General features: G+C 40.1%; 1 protein-coding gene across 4 annotated transcripts in view; it reads right to left on the reverse strand.

Moving 5' to 3' along the window:
* pde5ab (phosphodiesterase 5A, cGMP-specific, b) overlaps positions 1–18,407 on the reverse strand; it is a 121,669-nt gene that overhangs the window by 62,763 nt on the left and 40,499 nt on the right. For 2 of the 4 annotated variants that reach the window (XM_012861467.3, XM_012861466.3), the window contains exons 1-3: positions 15,973–16,407; positions 5,035–5,542; positions 3,203–3,376 (exon numbers count right to left, since the gene is read on the reverse strand). In XM_012861467.3, the coding sequence (XP_012716921.2) occupies positions 3,203–3,376; positions 5,035–5,542; positions 15,973–16,070 (780 nt within the window). In that variant the 5' untranslated portion in view covers positions 16,071–16,407. Of the gene's footprint in view, positions 1–3,202; positions 3,377–5,034; positions 5,543–7,425; positions 7,573–15,972; positions 16,408–18,407 lie in introns of those variants that run through there. The other 2 variants (XM_021315873.2, XM_036146183.1) reach the window with 2 other exon arrangements.

Here is an 18,407-nt window from a genome sequence, read left to right on the forward strand (position 1 = left end):
GCTCTCAGCTCTTCACTCATGAACACAAACATACAAAGACACTCAGAACTCTTCCAGGTGGTCAGCTTCTACACACCATCAACACACACATTTGATAGCCTTTAAATTAGGCCCAGATTCAGTCCATTCAATCCGTGATCTCCCTGCCATCAGTCTCACTTGGGAGTCCTGGCTGAAGTAATCGAGGAGTTGCACACAGGGGGGTTAAATGTCAGGAGCTCCATCTGCTCAGGTCACAGTGCTGATCTGCAGCCACAAGGTGGATGAAAGGAGCTGAGACTGAACTTCCTTATTCAATCTGTCCCTTCTGTATATTACCAGGTAAAACATATGTATGTTACATGGCCAAAGGCTCCAAGAATCAAAGGAGTGTTACATGCTGTATGCACTTGGACACTTTAATGTTTGCACAGCAAAGCATGATGGTAGTTACAAATTCTTTAAGCGTTTTATTTTGTTGCTTTTTTGTATTTGCCTTAAATGTGTACAGAAATATGCACTAAACCAATCACTGTGGAGAACTTTCCTTTTGGATATTGTTTGTTTTATTCCCATTTCCTGTCAGCTTATTGTCAAATAAAGGCCACTCGTGACAAAAAATCTTGAAAGAAAGAAAGTAGGGTTTCAATATTCTATCAATATTCATATTAATACTAAAAAAGTAATTTTTAAAAGTTAATCATTTCCATCAAATCTGCAACTGATGGCTAAAAATCAAACCTGGTGGCTGTTGCTGTTGATGAAAGTATAAAACTGCTGTAATATTGTAATTTTTTACACACAAGGAAAATGCAAAAGCCAAAGTATTGGCTTGTCACTATGGCAGATGAACAGCAAAAGCTGAATGATGTTGAAGTTTATAAAGTATGTAAAAATGACAGTAAAGTTTCCATAACGACAACTGTGAAGTATTAAACATGATGTTATTGGTTTATATATTAACAATATTTTAGGCACATTATGGTCCAAGATAAGAAAGGTGACAAAGTGGCTTAATTGGATATTTGGGTTATTGAGTATTTTTCTTAGCATTGAGGTTCTCACAGACTGCCACTCTGGGTCCCCGAGCAGGAAGACCCGATTAAAGAGAGAGTTTTTCAGACCAAGTTGCAGCCATGATGCAAATCACAGATACAAAAAACATGCAGAGATTTAAAAAAAAACTTAAACTGATTAACATTTACCAATTATGTAAATGTCTGTGCAATTGTGTGTGTGTGTGTGTGTGTGTGTGTGTGTGTGTGTGTGTGTGTGTGTGTGTGTGTGTGTGTGTGTGTGCGTGGGTGCGTGCGTGTGTGTGTGTGTGTGTGTGTTACCATTACATTTGGTGTTGTTATTTTTCTGGACAGCTGAAAGATTCTTATTCAGTGCATAAATGTAACACAAATATTGTAATTCAGTGCCGTGAAATATCTTTACATAGAAAAATAGTGCTGTGAGTTCACACCACAGTGTAGTGAGTTTACGTGGACACTGTTGACATTGCTGGGATGGGAGGTGTTGCTGCAAATGTATTCAAATTAACAGCTGTTGTTTACGCCCCAATCTGCCTTCCCAGGTGATTCTAAAGAAACTCTGAGGCCTGTTTTCTCACTAATCTTCTTTGCAGCGTGTCAACATTCAATTGGTCATATCTTCTTCAATTCTTTGTTTGGTTTCCACAAGTTTGACATCACTGGAAAGCTTAGATTCCATTCTTTCAGGATTTGTAGATAACACAAAATGATACCGGGGAGACTTGTTCCTGGTCTTGCCATGGCTTGTCACATATTATGCCACCAAAAAAATAAAATAAATGAATAGGCCTTATAATTTGTCGAATTGTAAGATTTTTCTAGAAATGTTACCTGAGTAAGATTAAGGTAATTCATGAAGCATCTTAGGCTTTAAGAGAACTCCTTAAGGACTTTCTGAGGCAGGGAAGATGGTGGAAACAGAGAGAGCGATTGGCTGATCCACCACCTAAACAGTGGAGGAAACAAGGACCTAAACTTCTATAACAATCATATAATTATTAATATGTTGATAAGAAAAACTTCATCATCCCCATAGAGGAAAATTAATTTGTTTTAGTGGGAGGACAGGTTAAAAGGCTCTAGTAACATAATTTTGGGGATAAATAATAATAATCATGAATATTTGTCTCTGTGTTGCCCTGCGATAGACTGGTGACCTGTCCAGGGTGTACCCCGCCTCTCACCTATTGACAGCTGGAGATAGGCACCAACACCCCTCACGACCCCACAAGGAATAGACGTGTTAGAAAATAGATGGACGGAAAAAGTAGCAGAAAAATATATACATAAATACACACTCTTGACAAGCTGTTTTCTGTATTGTACATGATGATGTCAGAAGCCTGAATGGTCATCTAGAGGTTTGCTTGTCTGATGCCGTTCCCTCCCTGGCTTTTGAATGCTCTACGGAGCGCTTCTCACTTTCCAGGCTGGACGCACAAAAAACAGATGCATTTATATACGGTAGTGTGCTTCAAAATTCGTCTAGTCGCACCATGATCCAGGGATCAATTTACCTTTCAACACTCCAGTATTCCCCTCACAGAGCTGTGCGGACAGAGACGTTGCTCCTCTGTCCAGTTCGGTTTTCTCCAACGTTTTGCCAAATCTGACCACTTTATATAAGCAGGCAATCCCAGTAAAATGCTAACAGGTGAGTGCACATTAACATTAAATAGATGAAAGTAGTAAAATGACCAGTTTTACAAACAGAACAAGCAAATCAAAATAATGATAAGGATGTGCATTCAAACATTTTAATGCTATGACAATTCCTTAATTTTGCTAAGTTTTATCAACATGACATGATAAATCCAGTCTAATCTGTTAATTTCTGTCCACTGATTACTAGGATCACGTGTGGATTTCTTCTTTTGCTCTTAGAAGACAGCTACACCTCCTCACTAAGATAGGACTTTCTGTGATCTGTACAGAGTTGCTCTTAGCAGCTATCTGAATCACTCTGAAGCTAAGACTTCTTGGCCGGATTTTTTAGGCTAAGTTAGCAGCTCTCTAAGAGAACTCTGAGAATCTTTGTGAATATGGGCAGTGGTCTTTACTCTGTCAGCAAGAACAACCATTTGAGCCCAAAGCAAACTCAGTTTTAAGCAAACAGGGACAAACAAATCAGCATAAATCCTGCTGACCTGGACTAAAAGCTCCACGTTAAACAGCAAAGACCTCACCTCATATGCATTCTTGATATTGAGTGGTTGCCCCGTTGAAGCTACGTGCCCAACTATCCCCTTGTTCCATTCTAGCCGAATGCAGCTACTGGAGGATTCTTCCAATGTGGATCCTTCAGCAACATCAAACAGCCGGCTGACCAAGAACTTCCTGTTGGAGCTATCCTCGCCCACCTGGAAGAAGAAACACACAGAAACAACAGCACCTCTGTTAAGACATGAAGCAAATAAATATGCTGTACAACTTTGCAACCTGTAACTGCAGAACAGTTTTAGTTGGTATATTAAGCCCCATTTACACTACCCTTGTTAAACCGATCCGAGCCGAGACCAGTCCGAGCTTGGATCAGTTAACCAAGCCGAGCCTCGCTCTGACGACCGTTTACACACTACCTATCTCGGTTCCTCGGTTGCTCCTCGCCTCCTAGTGATGATCTGCAGTACTATTACTCTCTGGGATTGAAGGCGGAACTAAGCAAATCAAAACAGCGGTGCCCGTAACATTCAGGATGTTATGCTTGATATTGTGATATATGGATTGAACAGAGCTCTGGGAGACTGTTGTTGAACATAAACCTTGCTTTAAACTTCACCACTGCCTCCCATCCTATCTACTGGGCTCCTTGGTCTTCACAATGCTATTTGTTCTCTAATGTTCTTTAAAGAACCTCTGAGACCATAAAATTATCAGCTGTGATTTCATTACACATATATGGACTCTGTTCACTGAATAGGTGAAGTTTGAAGGCTGCAATGGATTTTATTAAGGATTATTAGAATGAAGCAGGCTGAACGCAAAGGCAAGCCACACTTTTAAGACTTTAATTTGTAAAAATGGATCATGTTTTATTTTCTATTTAAAAGTTAGACAGTACTGTGTGTTGGTTTATCTCCTACAATCCTTATAAAAAATCTTTAAAGCTTTTAGTATTAATGTGACAATATTTAGTGACATTTTAAGTGACTTAATAATTTTACAAGGAACTGTAAATCAGAGAATGAGGCGGTTGAACTCCATGTTTTCACTTTGAACTTATCTAATAACAATGCAATAACCAAAATGCTAAACTAACAAAGCATCTTTAAGCTAATTTCCTTCCAGAATCCATGGACAGCAACACAAAAGTATTAGGAAAAGGTAATAGATTGTGTCTGAGTGAATAAGGGATTATTAAACACAATCTTGGCTTGGTGCATTTCTGAACACAAATATTCCTTCAACAATGATTGATAATATAATGCATATCTGAGCAATGAAATGTGTGTAAGTTAATTAGACAAGCTTCTTTCACACCCTCAAAAAGCATTGATCACATAACTAGAATGCTGGTAGGCGTGGAAGTAAATGATTTAGTAAATTCCTAGTATATGCCATTATATTTCTAATTCCATGAAAATGTTTTGATACTGGGACAAATTGCAACAGATGTGAAACCAAGGTTTCACATCAGCTGCAATTCACATTATGGGTTATTTTCAGAATGTAACACGAGGTGAAATTCGAGGTATTATCCTTACATCATTAGATCCCTTTTTCCAGGGATCAGACTGGAGGGAAAATATAACCTAGAGCTCAGGGAGGGTTACTAATTGGGTAAGCACAACATGCACAGTGTGACATGGCAAAAACAACAAGTCAGCAATGTTGCATCCTAATGCAAAATTGTGTTTGTCATTGTGGCAATAAAACACTTGAATTAAAACATTTTTTACTTATCTTTCTGAATGTGGTTCCTGGTTTTGGAAACCATGCTTAAATAAAGTAAAAAAACGATCTGCACGAATCTTCTCTCCCAATAGCGGATGGCAGAACTCCAGTGAAAGGTTCTTACCAGAAAAAGTGAGTATCGATCTGCAGCGATCAGCTCATTGATGTGCAGGAAAATCTTATGGCAGAGTGCCGTCACATCCAGATGACTCGATACTTCCTTTACCAGCTCCAGCAGCCTGGTACAGCGGTCTCCACCCCTAACGCTACCATCACCACTGCCACCATTCTCCCCCATCACTGAACCAAAGAGAGGCACGGGTTCCCGTTCAGAGTCACTCAGAAATGTGAGGGACCCCTCCGAGTCTTTAACCACAATGGGTCTCAATGGGCGGTCAAACTCTGAAGCTGAGATTTTGCGAGTTGGGGTACCAGGAGCCGGGCTGGGGACAGTGGCTGGAGAGGAGCAGCGGTTGTCCAGGAGGGTAAGGGCTGACGAGAGGATAGTGGGGTTAGAAGACGGGCAAAGATCTGAGGTGGACTGATGCGTCCGCTGCTGCGAAGAGTTTTCTTTAGACACAGACGGCTGGATGGTATGGACACGCTCAGCAAACCAGGCATTCACCATCTCCCTGTCAACACAGAAAAGAAAACGTATTACCATCTTTGACCTATTTACCTGGAGGACAAAGTAATTAGAAGCATTGTTCTCTGGGAGACTAGGGACAAAAGCAGCTGAGATGAGTTTTTCTCTGGTGGAATGGAGAAGCGAGGAGCTCTGAGATACAGAAAAATTCAGAACTCTGCTGCATTAAAAGGCGGAATCAGAGGTGGCTCTCATTTCTAATTAAGGGGCCTCTATATTCCAGTTACTTTGAGGTTTTGACACATCTACCTCAGAGGAAACCCCAGGGCATAGGTATCTATCTATCTATCTATCTATCTATCTATCTATCTATCTATCTATCTATCTATCTATCTATCTATCTATCTATCTATCTATCTATCTATCTATCTATCTATCTATCTATCTATCTATCTATCTATCTATATACCAACTTTCTAAATTTTTTTTTTCACTAAATTTCTGTTCATTTAAGGAGAGAAATTTCTTGTTCAACCACTGCAGACATAACCTAAAGATGGGAGTATTGCATGTGACTGTTACCAGGTTCTAAAGACAAGTAAATCTGAAGATTATCCGCATGGCAGTGGAAAGACAAGTGGTGTAAGGTTGAAATCGCTTGGGGGAGGGGGGGGGGGGCGGTAACTCACATGACAGAGAAGCACTGACGGAAGATATGTTATTAATTATAACTGAGAGACCTGTCTGTCAGATAGGATGTAAACCATTTAAGCGCTGAGCCGCAGATACCAACACAGCTTAAGTGCGACAGAAGGGCAGAGTGGTCGACAGTATCAAAGGCTGCTGTGAGGTCCAGCAGCACCACGACAACAGACAAAGCAATGTTATTATGCAGTCCTCAGGCAGACTCTGTGCTATGCCACAGTCTGAAGCTACGCCGACATTTTTCAAAACATGTAATGATGTTCTAAAACTGGCTGTAGTTTGGTAAAAGGGTGTTTTTTCTAAAATCTTGGAAAGAAAGAGCAAATGAGAAATAGGCTCAACATTAGATAAAGACCAAGTGTCCAAGTGAGGTTTTTTTTTTTTTTAAAGTAATCTTACGACAGCATGCATGTGCAATTCCAGAACTTAGCCCGGACCAACATGCTCAAGTTGGTGTTGGTCGTTCACTTAAAACCCAATAAACTACATGGAAAATTAATCACATTTGCAATATAATCGGAATTTTAAAAAACACAATTTACAAATTGCAGAGGTCCACAATTTTTGGTTATGTAACAAATTAAAGGATTAGATGTGTCCTTTAGGTGCCCGTAATAGGTTTAAAGTGGGTTTGCCTTTACATGGAAAAGAAGATAGTTGCACCAGTTTTGTAAATTTTGTAAATTCTTTTAGAGTTTATATAATCATACTTTTTTACCAAAAACTTTCAGGAATCTCAACATATCATTAAGTAGTGTTCAAAATGTTTAATAAATAGACTTCTTTGTTAGTTGCACTTTATGTTCAACAAAGATTGATGTCCAACTCAACAAGCTATGCTCTTGAGTAATAATATTTTGATTAATTAAAACAGTAAAAATTCTTGTTTTGAATAGTCCTTGCTTAGAAATATCTTTATCTACAGGCCATTTTTGTTGCTTAAGGTTAATGCAGAGAAAAGTCAAAATTATGTTTTGAATATATCGCAATTCTGTTTATCGCAATGTTAAAGGAGTGTGAATACTTTTTTAAAGAACTGTACTATGTGATGTTGCCCCTGGATTGTTCTGCTCCCTGAACATTTAACATGTGGAGGTCAACTGAAATCTAACAGTAATGCATTAATGTGAAGTGTCATTTGCAAAGTTGTTTTCATTGCATGAGTACGAAGATTTATGTGAAGAGCCAGTCCATGTGAGCATGTTTGCTAAAAGCTACCCCTACCTGTTCAGCCTCGGGGGCTGCAAGAAGAGATGTCCTTGATCCTATCACCATGAATCAGCAGAAAACTGTTTAGTCCAGCTCAAAATCAAAACAATGGTCATTCATTTTCTTTTATCCCCTAAAAAACGTATTTAATATTCACATTTGGACCTGAAGGAAATGGTCGATATCTCTAAGGACTCCCACGCTGCACAGAGACACACTGAAGACTATCTCAGCAACAAGCAGTTGTTGGCTCAAGCTAGAAAATGACTGCATAGTTCAAAGCCCTTTACCAAGAAAAATGAGGGTGTACCTGTACTTTTAATTCCAATAAAACACCTCAGAGAAATCTTTATAACCAACTAAAAATGAAGAGACTTTCTGAGAATTCCCTGAAGGTCTTTGCAAAGGTAAAGATTAAAGACCTTTGACAACACAAAAAGGAAATGAAAGACACTAAGAAGCTGTAGACACAACACAAAGTTTAAATTTCAAAGTTTTATAAAACTATAATTTTAACATAAAATGGAACCAGTTCCCTGAAGAGAAGTTCTGGAGATTGGTAGCATAAAAACTTAGACATAGTGAGTACCCACCTATTGAATGCATTTCTTCTGGCATACTTTGCTGCAAAGATTTAGATGGAAGTTATTGCAAAAAAAGACCTAATCACCTCTGGTTGAGGATTTCTGAAAAGGTTACTAGGATGTGTGACACTTCAAAAACATAACAGAATAGCAGCACAATAAGTCCTGGGTGAACTCTGCAAAATCTCATTTCAGCATAACATTAGCCAGCTTCTGTTTTAAAGCAGGACAAATGAGTCATTTAGACTTTAATAGTCACACAACGGTGCTTTAAGCTTACCTTTAGGAGAGTAAGTAACAATCGGCTTCCACTTGTTGGGGGTTAATATTTAAACTCAACAGGAAAAGGCCTTGTCAAAATGGAAATGAGCCTGGTAAGTAAATCCACAGTTAGTCCCAAACTGCAAAACCTTTTCCACAGTGGCCATTTTTTTCAAACTATAAGCCTGAGCACATTAACCAATCACAACATGTTAAAGTGTGAGTGTGTGGATGTGTTATGCTTCATGTGCTTAATGAGGAGGGAAAAAAATATGTCCTACTTCCAACACCAATGGGTCCAGACAGATCACTAGAAGCTAAAATTTGATTTGAACAATTAAAGATATGCACGCCATGTTTCACACTCTTTCAAGTCAGCTTAACGGTGGCATAAGAATCTATGGAAGTTGTTACTAAGCGAGGACTCAAACTTAGCCGTTTAGAGTGTAATAATAATCATCTTTATTGTCCTCTGCATTTAACCCCTCGCTCAGTGAGCAGCTGTTTTCTTCCTTTTACATTTTCAGTCTCTGTGTGTCATAGGTCACGCTGCATTTGGAAATGCTGGGAGTCTTTTGGAAATTTCCCACTTAACACATTCCCCAAGGAATACACAGAGACTGCTGTTTACAGTTAGTAATGCTGACACTAACGCAGTGTTTCGCCTACCATTCTACAAGGGGGGTCGCCCCATCCCTCCAACAAGACCTCCCCCCAAGAAGGTCATGGCATGTAATAAATGAGTGAACATCTGTATGTGTGTACGGTTAATTCTCTTAAAATGATTACCTTTTCTAAAAAGCGGCAGATTGCATCCTGGGCTATTTCTGCCTCTAGGCTCCACCACACTAAGGCAGACATCAGTCCGTGGACAGTTACACACAGAGCTCAGTTCAACGGGCATGTACGCGTCGTCACACTATAAACTGCTCAGTGGGAAGAAGTCTTCATATCGGACTGTTTTCTAGGTGACACCGAGCTGATACACTGAGCTGCTCCAAGGTAGTCGCAATTCACAAGCACTTGTGACGTATGCTGTTTTCAGTAACACAGTAAACATTAACAACACAGCATTTAACTAAATTGTGCCAGTTGAAAATTCTGAGCCATTCGATGGCGGAACAGGCAAATTTGTTTGGCGAGGACTCCTTTAAATCACCCCGTGCAGTCTGCGGCAAGTCACAAAAAGGTGCACGCCACGCTGTGACGTAATAGGCCTACAAATATGGTCTTCAAAAGATCCCACGCTAATAATATTATTAGGCCACCAATATGGATGAATACCACCAACTTTGAAGTAATTAAACTTTTCTATGTGAATGTTTTCTTGGTGACAAGGCCAAGTTTGAGGCCTGGCCACGCCCCCTAAACATACTCAAAACTTCCCCTAATCCTTAAGGGGATATTGACCCAATTTGAAGCCAGTACCAAAAATGTACATTCCTTTGCATTATTCAATTTCCTTAAAGTAGCACCTCGCAAAAGTTCTTTCATTAAAATGTGCCTTGTTGGGAGCTACACAGTTCAGGAGAGGAAGGACCTAGCACAGGTGGTGAGAACAGCGCAGGGGATTGTGGGATGCCATCTACAGGATTTGGACTCATTTTATGCAGAACGAGTCCAAAGAAGGGCCAGACGCATCTCCACTGATCCCACCCACCCAGGTAATGCGCTGTTTTCCCCTCTCCCATCATGTAAATGCTTCAGAAGTCTTGAAGCCAAAACCAATAAGCTTAGAAACAGCTTCTTCCCAAGAGCTGTGAGGGCAATCGCCCTCTGATGGGAGACTGCAGTCCAACATGTTAAAAATCCCACCACTGTTAGTAGCCCGTCATACGTTGATGTCATTGCCTATTTGTACACTATTACCTCATTATTTGTTACCTGTTATCTATTTGTTTGTCTTTTATGTGTACTCCTAGGTGAAGTGGCCAAAAAGAAATTTCACCACAGTAACATGCGGTGACAATAAATAATCTTTAATTGTTTTAATAGTTATAAGCATTATAACCATTACTATGATGGCTTGTTACAAAAAACACTGAGGAATATATCTACTCCACACAAAAATTGCTTATATGACTTATATAAGCATAAAATAGAGACATAAAAAGCAAAACTAACTCTTAAGTACTGATATGTGCAACACTTTGGCATTTGGTAACCGACTTGGCGTGTCACTGGTTTTCAATTCAAGATGGCCGTGTGTGTGGCTCGCCGTCTGTCTCTGCCCCTATGCTGCTGGTTAGTTTTAGAGTCAACTATTTTCCGGTGTACGATCACTGAACATTGCTGGATCTTCAACATTTGCCAGTGATCTTACCTGCGGCAATCATACCAGACATAACACATTCCCTCCATTTATATCTGGGATCCCAGCTTGCCTCCGCCACACCTCTGTCATGATCATTGGGTGTGTTTTGATTTTGTCATTTTTTAGATGATGACTTCTTTAGTTATTTATCTAGTGGTTTATCTTTTATAGTTTCCTTTCTCCCTGGTTCCTCACTCTGCTCTGCCTTTACTCTCCCTTTCTCACAGCTTTGCCTTCATACACTGCAAAAACGGATCTAAAAATAAGTAAAATGTTCTTAAAGTTAGTGTATTTGTCCTTGATTTGAGCAGGTAAATAAGATGATCTGCCAATGGAACAAGTATTTTGACCCCTAAAATAAGATAATTAGACATCCTGCACTTAAAATAAGATGATGGAGATGAATTGCTCCTATTTTAAGTGCAAACATCTTATTCCATTGGCAAATCATCTTATTTACCTGCTCAAATCAAGGACATATACACTAACTTTAAGAAAGTTTTACTTATTTTTAGATCCGTTTTTGCTTTCCCCTCTGTCCCCTAACCACCTCTTTCTCATGCTTTTTCTCTCCCTTTCCTCCTAGTATTTAAGTAGTGTCGTTTCATGTTTTGTCACTGGTACCTTCTGTTTGCTACTCCTGGTTTGTCCTTGCCCATTTGCGCTCCATTGTGTTTCTCTGTCTTTGATCCATGCTGTAAATTCTCTTTTCTTTGATTAAACATCCACTTCACCTCCATTTGGGTCTTCACTCTACTAAACCACGACAACTTCGCTCCCAATCTTCCGGCGCTGGGGCAAACACAGCGGTCTGCTCGTGAAGTTTAGCACTTATCTGGTGTGTTTCTCCATGACTCATTGGAACGAGGATGAATTTATGCCTCGCTTCGTCTTTTCTCCGCACCTTCTGGATCCCATTGGTGCCTCGCTGGGCCAACTCAGATGTTCTAGTGCCCCATGTCCGTCACTCCTCATCTCTGCCGGCACAGGGTGAATCCACAGCACATGTGGCTGCTGTGTGAGGTCTCGCAGATAGCAACGGAAATTGATGTCCGCCAGCTTTGAACTGGTAAAAGCCAGATCGCAGACAAAAAAAAACCTTTTATTTTCCAGGACTCATTCACGTCCCAAATACTGGATTTTGTCTGAGTAACTGAAACTGGCTAGGGGCTTTTACAGAGGTTTTACTGGATGGTAGCTGCTTTGTAAACTCCCTATGATGACGGGCAGAGGAGTGACTGTTTGTAAAAACCACTATAAATGTAAACCACTATCTTTATTAACATTACCTAGTAACTTTGAACTGAGTTTGAGCTGCGCTGTGGTCTTCAGGCCACCCACATACAATAAGGACTTATTCAATGACTTTTCTGATATTATGGCTGAAATGGTGCCAAAATATGATCCCGGTTCTTCTTGTTGGGGAATTCAATATTTATGTTTGCTGTCCTAATAAGCCAATGGCGAAGGCCTTTTGAATCCTTATAGAGTCTTTTAAGCTTGCGCAATCTGTGTCTGTAGTTACATAGAGATGTGGTCACACACTGAAACGTTGTTTAACTCAAGGTTAACCTGACTTTAACTTAAAGCTCTGTTATGTAGCATGGTCGGATCATAAGCCCGTCTTGTTGGACGTTTCTCTTGTGCAAAAATGAAACACCTCCTGCTGTGGTTGTTACTTAATTATGTTTTAACCCTTCCACTGCTGGCTACTTATCTGGTGTTTTAAATCAGAACTGTGGCTTTCCTAAATCTATATATAATGAGGAGCTTAGCTCATTTTATTCAACCTGCTCAATCGTTTTACAGTCTGTGTCCCCCTTTAAGATCGGGCAAGTAAAAGCCAAATCTGAACCCTGGCTGAACCCACCCATGCTGCCAGAAGAATGTGTAGGAGAGCTGAAGGTAAATGGAAGGAGGATAAACTTCAGGTGTTGTATGAAATATTAAAATACTACTGGAGTTCTTATCAGAACACTGTTAACTTGCTAGAAGAAAGCACTTTGCTGCTATTATTCAGGCAAATTGTCGTAAGGCTCATTTTTTATTTAAAACTGTTGAGTTGGTCTTTCATGCTCCACAGACTATTTGTGTCAAGTCTTCTCGAGAGATTTGTGAAAAATTCCTACATCTTCCTTATTGATAAAGTAACATCTCTGAAAGCTCAGATCTCTCGCTCTGTTCACTACCCCCCTCTATCCCGGTCCTCTCTTCTGTCTTTGACCAGTTTTGGCCATTCTATGCCTTCCCTAAACATGGTTGCTCTCTTGGCATTATCTTTGAGAATCATGGATTTGCTTTCACTGTTATGCGGATGACCCCCAGTTTTATTTCACTCTTAAAAAGCCAAAGGGTTTCTCATTAGACTCACTGTTCAAATGTCTTGATAACATAGAGGTCTGGAGGGCTTCAGAGTATTTACACTTTAACGAGCATTTGAAAAAAAAAAAGGGGGAAAATAAGGAATGGTGTTTGTTTGGGGGCCCTTCTGAGACCTTCCACAATGGATCTTGGTTCTCCAACATAGTATGCTAGTATCTCTAATCTGAGAGTTTAAACAGAGGAAAGCCAAATCAGGGCTCTAATAAGATCTAGGATTTATTTTTTTTTTATCATTGGAGGCAATTCACCAAAATAAAGTCCATTCTATCTAGAAACATCAATCCGTCCATCATTTGCTACATTTAATTTGAGTTACTGTAAGGCGCTTGATTTCAGGGTTAAAGATGGGTCCATTAGGCCTCTGCAGTTGTGCAAAACCCTGCAGCATGACCTTTAACAACGACAAGAAAGCTTGAGGACCTCTATAGTAACTTCACACCACTGGCTGCCTGAACATTTCAGGATCCCTTTTAAATGTCTTTTATTTGCTTTTTAATCCTTTAACGGCCTAAACCCCCACCAACTCCACACCAGTTTCTTTGACCCCAATCTCTGCTACAGCCACATATACCTCCCAGCTCTCTTAGGTCTGGCAACCAGCAGCTCCTTAATGTGCCTAGAACCAAGCGCAAACTCAGAGTCGGGTATGCTTTCGCTGCCCCCAAGTTGTGCAATGATCTGCTCTTGTATGTCAAACAGGCATCTCCTGTTTCAGAGTTTCAGAATCGTCATAAAACGTTTATTTGCTGAAGCCTTTAGCACATCCTAAGAGGTTGACTAGTTTTAAACTACTTTTTAACTTGTTTCATTTTCTTTCTTTTTTTTATGTTTGTCATTTGCATATTTACAGTTCTTTGGTGGACCTTGGGTTAATTTAAAGTGCTTCACAACACTGGTATGGAGCTTTGGGAACACCTTGGGATAAATGACAGATACAGTGTATAACAAAACTATTCAAAGCCCTGAACCGCTTCAAAATTCATCATGTTGAAACCACAAATGTTGATGTATTTTATTGGAAATGTTGTCTGACAGACCAATACAAATTACTGTATAAATGTGTGAATTGGATGATTTGTTTTTTTATTCTGACAAAGAAATTCTGAAATCTGGAGTAGCCTCAGACATCCACACTTCAGGCTGTAGGACCTGTTCCAAGGAAGCTTTTACTTTTGTACACTTCGATCTATATGTGCAAGATAATAGGAAGATTGTTGAAAAACAACCATAAGAAGTCCAGTTTGCCATGGGGTCATGTAGGAAACTCAGCAAATGTAGATGTTGAGTTAAGTCCAAAAGGATTCACATCTCCGGTTGATTAAGCTTTAAAGTAATCTTTTAATTGGTCCAGTTTGTAGTATAAACATATTTTAGGACTCCAGTCAGAGATCCAATTTGTATGTAACAGTCCATAAAGGGGGCTAAAGATAAGGGTTATGGTGAGGTCACCACCAAAGATAAATCATCAACATACAAGAGCAAACATGCACACTGCTGATCAGCAATTAGGGTGTGTTTGCTTTAATAGCAATAAAGATGTTTCCGGTGGGTTTTTTTAAACAATAGAATATACATATATAAACATGCCATTTTTCAATCAAATGTATAAAAAAATTATGATTTTTTGTTTTTTAAGAACTGATATTCATTTTGCATTTTCCCATCCAGTCAGTTGTGATTGTTTTTTGCATGGCCAGGGAAGCTGTTGGGGGTTAGTGGGATGCCCATTGGAGCTGATCACAGAACAGTCCCAGCAGATATTTAGAGACTGCAGAAAACTTGTGATGGGTGGTTCTACAAGGGATTGACACAAGGGGGACAGAACGCAAATAAATGCAAGGCTTTTTTTTTTTTGTTGGAAAACCATAATTTTCTCTCCTATCCATATTTATACACTACTTTTTGTTGGTCTAGACTTTAAAATCCTAATGAAATATATTACGTATTAATTATTATGTAAAAAAGCAGAAAAAGTGAATTTGAATAATACTGCAACGCACTACATCTATCATATTTAACGCCATGGCCAGGTTTAGATGGACTGGGGAATAGGTTTGTCACACAGGGAATACATTCTGAATCTGAGCAGCAATCTCATCACCCAACAAACACACAGCACAAGCAGGACCTCTGCTGACATGCTGGTTTTCAAGCCACGATGAAGCTCCTCATTGCAGTTCCTTCACAGCCGCGAAGGGCTCGGTTAAGACATTCTTTACATTAAGAAATGTATCCATTTTCGATATTTGGCATGTGTCGTTGCTAATAAACCTGGAAACACACAACCAGGCAGCACATCAGACCCAATCTGAGGACTCCCTGAGCTCCATCTCCCACTGAGCTGACTCCCCACAGGATAAAGCCTAATGTATCTAGGGGAGGTGTGGCTGAATCGATACCTCTTGAAGAAATGACTCTTGCAAAGTAACAGAGAGGCTCATGTGTGCAAACCTCTTGGAGCTAATAAATCAGTTATTTTTTTTGTTTTTGTTTTTTTGTTTGCATGCATGCTTTTTTGGCTTATATAGCGGTTAAGTCTCCTGGAAGAGCGATCTGGAATGTGCGCAAGAAATAAACCGGCTGATATCCCCAGCTCTTTGGGGTCAATGAGAGAGGGCTGCAGCTGGAGTGCAGTGCATTCATTTATGGCACTGGCCTATATGTAAACGGCTCGTATAATTAACAGCAAGGACCGATCCAACAGTATGCAGTGAAAATAAACAGTCCCGGACAGCAGTAAAAGTTAATGATTACAGCGCTGGATGCAGCTGATCGTTAACCGGATGGTGAAATGAAACAAGGCTGAGCTGTGAAATGACAGACGGACCACTACACCTGAGTGCTGGGCTCTGAACTGTTCACACTACAGCCGCTCATTCCAAACAGGAAGGTCAAAACAGTTGCTAACAGAGGAAACTGGACGGATTCTGGTCGGCTGTGAGGCTGCCAAGCAGAAGACTGCGCTCGCGGAGTAAAACTCTCACTTGCAGCCACACATACATCTCCATGCCGTTTGTTTACCTTGACGCCTTCTTGACAAAGTAGGAGTGGGTGAACTCCAGGTGGTCGTCCAGCCACGCTTCCATCCTCTCGTTTTCCGGGGAACAGCGGTCCTCCATGGCGACGACAGAGAGTCTCCTCCCGCTGAAAAAAAAGCTCCGGTTTGGACCGGCGTCTTACATCTGCGCCGCGAGCGGCTGGATGAAAGCGCGCGGACCGATAAAGTCCCAGGAGCGCGAGCGCGGAGCTCCTCGTGGGCCGGTGGCACGGTCCGCCGCTGCTCGCGGACAGCAAATTAGGCTGGGACCGAGCGCGGCGCTTCCTAGTTGCTTGGAGCGAGTCTGGGAGGAATGAGGAGAGCGCGAGGGAGAGAGAGGCAGAGGGCAGTAATTAGCCCTCATACACGCTCTGACTGAGGGACTGTACAAACAGCAGCCCCACCAACCACGCAGCTCATAAACCAGCTATATTTTTCAAGTATAGGCAAGTAGCCGAGGGCTGAAGAATTGGTAAACACAATTGTCAGCAGCACTGTTAAGTCGAACCGGTAAAAGGGATTTATTTTTTCTTTCAAAAAGTGAGGCTTGGCAGAAAACGCAGCATCTCTCTGGCTCCCTCTCTCTTCCACGGGGACAGGTGTGTAAGATCCGGCACCTATGAATACATGCAGGCTGCTTTGTCAGAAGCTCACTAAATTCCAGCGTGGTACACGGGGATTCCATCTGCCCTCCTGTACATTTGACAAACTGTACATTATGTCAAATGTACAGTTTGGTGGAAAGAGATTCATAGTAAAAGCATTAATGCTTCTGTCGAAACCATCTATCCAATAATTAATATGTGGATATCAGTGGAAGGCCCACAATGCATTCGTTTTGATTCTTTTCTGACATACAGTAACATTAAAATAATTAATACGTGAACATTCATCCATCCATTTTGTTAGTGGATCTACCCTCCTATCCTTTATCAATTAAATAAAATCAAACTAAATCACCAGTCAGTTCGGTAGTGACCACTTTGTTTGTTAATTAAAGCAAAGCAAAAACATGCTAAACTGGGATTTCTGTGTACTGTTCCACCCCTATATCACACCAAAATCAGTGTTGTATAGTAATGAAGTAAAAATACTTCACTACTGTACTTAAGTATATTTTGGAGTACTTTATACTTTTCTCGAGTATAAAATTTTTCGATAACTTTTACTTTTACTTCACTATATTTCTGAACTTAATTGCATACTTTTACTCCAATACATTTTCAATGTTTGGTTTAGTTACTCATTACAAAAAGAGAGAGAGAGACGCACGCAAGTGTTTTGTCCCCACCTACTAATTGACTGTGACAAAGTTGGGACTTGGCTGGGCTTGTTCATCACCACCAACAGGATAAGAAGCTGGTTCAGTGGTAGGGCAGGTTAAGTTAGCAGGTTTACCACTTCCTGTAGGTTGACTAGACCTGGTTTATCACTTAACGATGTTCTTAGTATACACTCCCTGGTCTAAATTGTGCATGCACTTGGTTGTGTACAATTTTAAAGCGCATAGCACTGACCTTACTTGAAGAAGGAAAACTGAAAGCTTACAAAATGGTTGTATTTTCTGTTTAAACTTGGTCTAAATTTCTCCTGCACTTGGTTGTTTATATTATTTTAAGTGAATTTGACTTTCTAAGTTTACCAAAATCTAAAAAATGTCATTCAAACTGCATTTGCTCTGTTTTACTTTTTACTTTTTATTACATTACTTAAGTACATCTATTTTTACAGTAATTTTCATACTTAAGTAAAAGACATTTCAGATACTTTAAGACTTTTACTCAAGTAACATTTCAGTCAGTGACTTGGACTTTTACCAAAGTCATATTTTAGAGAGGTACTTATACTTTTACTTGACTCTGAGATTTCAGTACTTTATACAACACTGCACCAAATATTGCCTCCCTTGGAACTGCAAAGTTACACGCATTGATACATCGATGGGGGGTTGGCATCCACATTGTGCAGTTTCTTGTAGTCATTAACTATCTCCTGCAGAGTTTCCTGCATGTACAGCTGATTTTCAAGTATTTCTACATCCCATTAATGAGATCTGAGCTTTGACTAGGCCAAGTCACACTTCAGTCTGGTCTTCATGTTTTTTTTTTAGGGGGCAAAGGTTTCCACCTTGCACACTTCTCATTAAAGCTAATCTTTTTCTCTGATTGTACAGCCATGTTTTTTAACAACAGTAGCAGGAACTTCCGGTAGATCTCAAGTTTATATTTTAGGGTTTTTGGAGACCTCTTTAACATTTTCTTTTCTACAGCACGGTGTGAGGTGGTTCCTGGATGGCAATGGCTCTGTATCTTTATCATGTTTTCATTTTTTTCTATATATATCTCTAGTGATGTGTGTCTTCCTTTCTTTTTCGCCTTTACCAGGTGAGGCAATGGCACACGTCTATTATTTCCACCGG

Source organism: Fundulus heteroclitus, chromosome 14, assembly GCF_011125445.2.
Source record: "Fundulus heteroclitus isolate FHET01 chromosome 14, MU-UCD_Fhet_4.1, whole genome shotgun sequence".
In the NCBI taxonomy this organism is placed as follows: Eukaryota; Metazoa; Chordata; class Actinopteri; order Cyprinodontiformes; family Fundulidae; genus Fundulus; species Fundulus heteroclitus.